At 42.1% G+C, this 6,705-nt stretch overlaps 1 protein-coding gene across 1 annotated transcript in view; it reads left to right on the top strand.

Annotated features, from left to right (window-relative positions):
• Nucleotides 1-6,705, top strand: part of LOC113209240 (serine-rich adhesin for platelets) — a gene marked incomplete in the record, with an annotated part of 73,459 nt that overhangs the window by 46,023 nt on the left and 20,731 nt on the right. The window contains 6 exon segments of the mRNA XM_052266582.1: nt 3,469-3,531; nt 3,613-3,666; nt 3,986-4,064; nt 4,782-4,920; nt 5,681-5,832; nt 5,935-6,705. Of these exon segments, the coding sequence (XP_052122542.1) occupies nt 3,469-3,531; nt 3,613-3,666; nt 3,986-4,064; nt 4,782-4,920; nt 5,681-5,832; nt 5,935-6,058 (611 nt within the window).

Below are 6,705 nucleotides of genomic sequence, written 5' to 3'. Positions count from 1 at the left end.
CCGCCGCCTTCAACCTGACCAACGTGCTCCACAAGTTCTCATCCGAGGAGGACATTTCACCGAAGCCGACCGGGCACATGCAGCAGCAGCAACCACCCCAGCAGCAGCAGCAGCAGCAGCAGCAACCACCTCAAAAGCAACACTCGCGCCACGCCCAGCCACACGCGCAGCATGCCAGCAAGCAGCCCGCGCCCAGACTCCGCAGCGAGCCTAACGTGGGCGCCGTCACGGAGGCCGCGCGCACGCAGGCGCACCAGAGCAACGGGGGAAGTCCCATGACATCGGTGAGACCGTCGCCGGTGGGCACCCCGTACGGGACGCCCTACTCCAACCAGTCGCAGAGCCCCGTGGGCTCGGGCACCGAGTGGAGCAGCAACCACCACCACAGCCCCGTCTCCAAGCACCAGCCCGCCAAGGCCAAGCCGGTGGACGCGCACCAGGAGGCGAGGACGCAGTCCTCGAGGAAGTACGCCGAGACCAGGGTCGGCGACAAGGCTGTTAGCCAGTCCTCGCCGCGCTCTCCCGCCGTCACGTCGCGCAGCCGGACGTCGTCCACAGACTCGCTCATCCTCTCGATGAGCACCGAGGAGCTGCAGGACTCGGGCGAGTCGGTCGTGACGACCCGGCTGCAGATTCCCGTCAACAAGGTGGCGGACACGATCCAGCGCTACCAGGCGCACACCCAGGCGCACAGTCAGGGCCAGGATATCGTCATCGAGCAGCGGAGCCCGTCTGTCTCCCCCAACCCGGGCAACGTGTTGCGGAAGTCCGAGTCGTGGCACCAGCTGGCCGCGCAGACGCAGGGCCTGCCCGTCAAGGGCTCGGGCCGGGCCGAGGGCCGGCCCCTCAGCATGCACGGCGGCAACGGTCAGGACCTCCCGCCCGCCGCGCCCGCGCGCTCCCCAGGCCTGGCCAAAGCCAAGTCCAGCCACAGCCTGGCCTTCCCCAAGCAGTTCGAAGCGGCCATCAAGCCGGACGCGCTGCAGGTCAAGCAGAAGACAGTGGAGCAGTACTTCAAGAAGGCGGACAGCACTGCGGGGGACGGCTTCGGCTCGGGCCCGAAGAGCGCCAGTGTTAATGTGAAGCAGCAGTACTCTAAAAAGAGCCAGCAATCTTCTCTCTCCGTCTCCACCCGCAAAACCAGCCAAACGTACGAGCCTCTCACGCCCGTAGAGGTGCTCCTGGTGGACGACAATCTAGAGAATGTGGACGAGGCTTTCGAGTCACTTTTTGCCGCTAGCGTAGGCAGTGATGGCAGGACTTTGTCGGGGAAGGCAAACTACAAGCAAAGGAGGCTGTCCAATAAACCTAAATTAGGTGGTTACAGTGCCAATGTGACGAGGACTAGCAGTGTGCAAGGGGGCAGTGCCATAAAGAGTAGTAAGTAGATTCCATGTAAAGCCGCAACACAAACTAATTATGAGTTTTAATCAGTTTTGAAATGACTTGAAGGTGCGTTTTAATAGGCTCATGTAAACCAAATGGCTGTACCAGTTTCAGCATACAATAGTAGAAATTAACAGGCAACCAAAAAAAAAAATGTATTTTTTTGCTTTAATTAACTTCCACAGTTTTGTAAACTCATCAGATTGATTACGTAATCCACTCTGTACTTGGAGAGCTTTCAGTATAAAATTAACCACACCTGCAGCAATTCCCCTCATTGAATTCGCTGAACAATATCCCGCGCGGGGCCACTCAATTATGTCCTGTAAAGTGGGACCCCGGAATAGACTGATAGCAGGCAAATTAACACCGCAACTGTTAAAAAGTTGAGTGAATACTGTAAATTTGTTCATTTTGGGATTTGAATGACGCTAGCCGCCTCGGCTCACGCTCAGCTCGACCTGCCGCGGCTGTCTTTGTGTGTAAGTCAGACCCCAGAATAACAGTTGCTGCCAAGTGGCACTGGTCACTGTTGGCGCTGGCACCACCTACCGCTGCTAAGGCTTGGAGGTTTTGATAGCTTGGAAGTGGGAAGCCCTGCGAGTCCCTCTTGGTCCGCCATGAGGGAAGCATCTGTTCGCTGCCTGCCTCCGGGAACTTCTTCTTGTGAGTTAAAATCTCTGCCCTCTTTGGAAGTTTTGATTAATGGTGTGACCCAACAAACCATTAACAACCCTTTGAGTCATCTCATCCGCTACATTTCAGTAATTACGTTTTGCTGTTCTGCCTTTAGTTTAGTGAAACTTAAACTTGCTTGTGCAATATATTAGTTAAGTCCTAATTTATACCCCACTTCGCCAGCGTTTGTTTGTGCCTTCTAGTTAATGAACTAATGAGGATTGCGTAGTGGCATTTAAAAGTTTTCGTATAGTTTAGCTAATTGTTTTACCTGTGACCATATTACTAGTAGAGTTCAAGTAAATGTTGTCTATGTAAATGTCCATTGTGAATGGTATATAGCTTATACCAAATCACTCTTACTTGCTAGATTAGACATATTTGCTCTGTAGTATATTTTAATTTATTTTACTGTTCTATAATGCAACTGTGCTATGGAAATATCATAGAGACCATTTATTTACCATTCCTGTACTCTGAGAGGTGGCATTGTTTGAAAACATCCTGGCTTTTAAAAAATTTCCATGCTTTTGTGTATTTTTAAGTCAAGTTATCAAGATTGAGCTTGTGTTTTCTTTTGTGGCATTTTCCTTTAATGTCTAGTTTTTTGTTTTGGTTTTGTTCCCTGCCAAATGGTCTACTGTTCTTATCATTATTTTTTTTTAAACTTTCGTTCCTTGTTTATGTTGGTGCAGCATTTAATATGTTACATCAATAACATTTGAAAATTTTTCAGTTCAATGTCAAAGTTATTTCTGGATTGCTGTGTTCTCAGACCAACAGACCCTACCATGTTTTAATTTAAGGTGTTGCTGCGTCACACACTGTTGGTTTTTCTTTTGGAAAGATGCCAGGTGTAGGATGCTTCCTGCTTGTTGAGTGTGTGTGTTGATTTCTGTGAAAACTTTTATTCTGTTTTAAGTTACTTTTTTTCTCTTCTCTCCTTATTCTTAGTATCGTATCTGTACATAAGTGTAGTTTGCAGACCCTTAACACATTCAATGTGATTGTCTCTCCATGTATATAAAGATATTTTTTTTGTGTGTGTGTTTAGTAAATTGAAAACTAGAAAATATTGCTTTTAAAAATTAGCTTTTCTGTGTCAGATTTTATCATTAAAATTTGTTATCCTACTTTTCTCATTTAGAATTTTAGGCTTTAGTTTGTTTACATTTTAAACACTGTAGATAAATACAGTTTAAATGGTCATTTCAATTTTCTGCGGGACTAAAGTTTGAGCCAGTATTCAGCTGGATTCAACCCTAGCTTCAAACATCTTTCGCAACATAAAAATAATCTCTGACGTGTTGAGAAAAGAGAATTGTTTGCACTGATATTTAATCTAGCTGTTCAACTTTTTAAAATTTAGAAGTGTTTTTCAACTATTTTTTTTTTATTTTGCAGGGAAGAGCGAGTTGTTCAAAAGTTCTACCTCAACTGACGGCAGTAGCACAACACATACTGAAGGTACAATTTTGTTTTTTTTTGGTTTTTTTTATGAGTTTATATATATTGACATACTATTTACACAGAATATCTTGTTTTCAGTGAGAACCAAGACTTCTCATTTTACCTCCACCAGCAGCATGGCTTCAAATAAAGGTTGGTGAGGCCAAAATCATAAATTTTGTTTTTACTGTAAGTTTTCAAAGAACTGCTCTTTTTGTAACGTCCAAAGGATTTGGAACCTTTGTAATACAAACAAATCTTTTGTATTACTAAGGGCTTGGCTTTGTAATTTGAAGAACACATGTCTGTTCACAAACCAGTGCTGGTTGCAATATGAAGGAAATACGTTTGTAAAAGGGTGGTTCCAGATCCTTCGAATGTAATATGAAGACTACTCTTTGTTTGGAGAGCTTAGTGTACTTTTACTGTTCAGCCAATCGTAAAGTGTTCTAATTTTATTTCTACTCTTTAGGTGGCCCTCCTAAACCCATTTCCCCATTTGCTAAATTCCAGCAGCTGGATCGTCAGAGCTCCTCAGCTTCAGCTCCTAGGTTTGTACTCATTCATTTTCTGTACTAGACTACGTTTTCATTATGGAAGGTGGATGGTTTTGATCCTTACCAGAACATTGCATGGTGGTCAACCATTTTTATTGGTGATATCTTACCTTTTGAAGTAGGGGTGTACTTACTTTGTTCTCTCCTCTTCTGGAATCATATAACTTTTGCCAGCGGTCTTGCCTTCTGATTTGGTGATTGTTCTCAATTTAAAAGCTGAGGGAGAGTACTAACAAATATGGACCATCAGTAATTTGTGGATATCTTTTGGGTGCGGATCTTATTAATATTTTACATGTTTCTTTAACTCTTGCGGGTTGTTTTGTTTCCAGATTGTAAGATACTATTCTGTACTTTATTTTACTAAACTATTGCCCTACTGCTAAAACAGTTGTGTTATGTATATGGATTGCTAGGGAGACAAAAAGGAAAGATTTTATAGTACAATGGTATTCTGTATATGTATCTACAGGCATTCAAACAAATTGTTCCTGATTAACCCTATGCTATCTTTGAATTTGCTCATACTATTTCTCTTTATAAATACTGTTTTGTTAATACTGATAGATGACTAGAAATCTGAATATTCAGTAAGGAAAATATGTATCACGCCTTAATTCTTAATTCTAATTCTCAGTTGAACCATTTAGTTTCTGCGTTAACATTAATTAATCCATAGGTCATAATTGTCACATTTTCATTTTATGGCAGCTCCCCTAAGACACCGAGTACACCTGGTGCTCCAGGCAGCCCAATATTTAAATTCACCGACCCCAAGTTGGCTCGGTCTGCATCCAGTGTCAAGGACAACTTGCTGTACTGGTGTCAGTGCAAGACCAAGAATTACAAGGTACAAAACAAGTTGGGCTTGTTCAGTCTGATGGAATTCTGCTTGGTAGTGTCAAGTGCATACTACATCACGCACCACATTTCCAAGTTATGTGAGCCTTGTCATTGCTGTGTGCTTGTCCCACTCACTTTTACACTGGTCCACCACAATGCACTTTCCAGTGTTATTGAAATACACCACTGAATGAGTCTTTTGTACCAAGGGTAGGTGAGTTCGCTAAAATGTGTTTTCTGATGTTATGGTAAAGCTTGACCTAAAGCAGCTTTAATGAGAGTTAGGGAGAAGAACTCCTATGTGAACATCAAATTTGGACCATGCGAACATGGGATGGTGGAGAAAAAATTGGCAAAAGAAATCACATTTTGGCCCATTACCTACATGCAACACAATTAATTTTAATATACACCTGTAACAATCGGTCAGAAGAAATTGAATCACAAACAGAAGCGATCCAGATGTTTTTGTAATGCACAAACTGTGTGACATTTTTTTTTCATATCTTTCATGCAGGTTGGGTGTAACATGGATTGCATGGCTTGATTTCCTAATATTGATGGCTTTGAAAACACGTCAACTGTGTAATCTTTCTTGCATGTACTACCTAATTTTATGGGATTGAAGCATGCCTTAGAAGAAAGTCACAAATGTAAAACAATTTCTTAAATTATTTTGTTTTAATTTTATTTAGCTGCGGAAGATTTGCTGGCCTCTCAGATAAATTCTATAGAAAGATTTTTAACTTTACCTCTCTTTTTTCCAGAATATCAAAGTAGAGAACTTCTCAAGCAGCTGGAACGACGGACTTGCTTTCTGCGCACTCATTCACCACTTCATTCCTGATGCCTTTGATTATGATGCTCTTGTGCCTACACAGCGCCGCAAGAACTTTGAGCTAGCCTTTCGAGTCGCTGAGTGAGTAAAATGCAACCCTCAAAATGGTTGTTGCATGTGGACACATGTTTATCATTTGACATAAAAGCAAATAAAATTTGACTTGGGAATGTGTTTTCACAGGGAAAAGGCAGATATTGCACCGTTGTTGGATGTGGAGGACATGGTTGTGATGAAAAGACCTGACTGGAAATGTGTCTTCACTTATGTCCAGTCCATCTATCGGCGGTTCAAGGATGAGGATTAAGCTTCCTTTCTGCACCTCTAGCGCCTCTCGAGCAGTTCTCCTCAAATAACAAAACCGACAATTTCATGTAGCAGATTTTGAAGATGATAGTTCATTCGCATATGATGACAATGCTGCCTATCAGTTTAAGTTGCTGTGATAAACTCAGGCCGTGGATAGCATATTAGTGGTTGGATAAATTCTATCATGTTCAGTAAAATATTATAAACCAGTTTATAAAAACTTCATATTTTGTTTGTGTTCTCACCTTATCAAGACGACTATATGTGTTTTGATTTTATTTGTAAAGTTATTGGAAAAATTCTTGATTTTCTAGTCCTGTTTGAGTTAATGCTTGTTGTAACTTGATTGATTTATCTTTCCAAGCCTATGTTTGATACATTTCTCATTTTCTTTTAATATGGTCTGAAACATGTCAAACTTTGTAACTTCTCAGATCTTGTAAGTCTGCACTGCTGATTTTTCATATTCTGTACCTTACTTGTGTTGTGGGTTTCTGTTTTGTATGCATTATTTATTTTCATGTTACCAGTTGTTTCTAGAACTTTTTTTTGATTTATTTTACTATTCAAGAAGCAGTGAATGAGTGCGCATATACTTTCCCTTCTAGTGTTCATGTAAAAGGGAAATATAATAAAAATCTAGCT

This window comes from Frankliniella occidentalis, unplaced genomic scaffold, assembly GCF_000697945.3.
Source record: "Frankliniella occidentalis isolate FOCC.00 unplaced genomic scaffold, Focc_3.1 Scaffold40, whole genome shotgun sequence".
NCBI classification, from domain to species: domain Eukaryota; kingdom Metazoa; phylum Arthropoda; class Insecta; order Thysanoptera; family Thripidae; genus Frankliniella; species Frankliniella occidentalis.
This window is presented reverse-complemented; position numbering and strand designations above follow the sequence as displayed.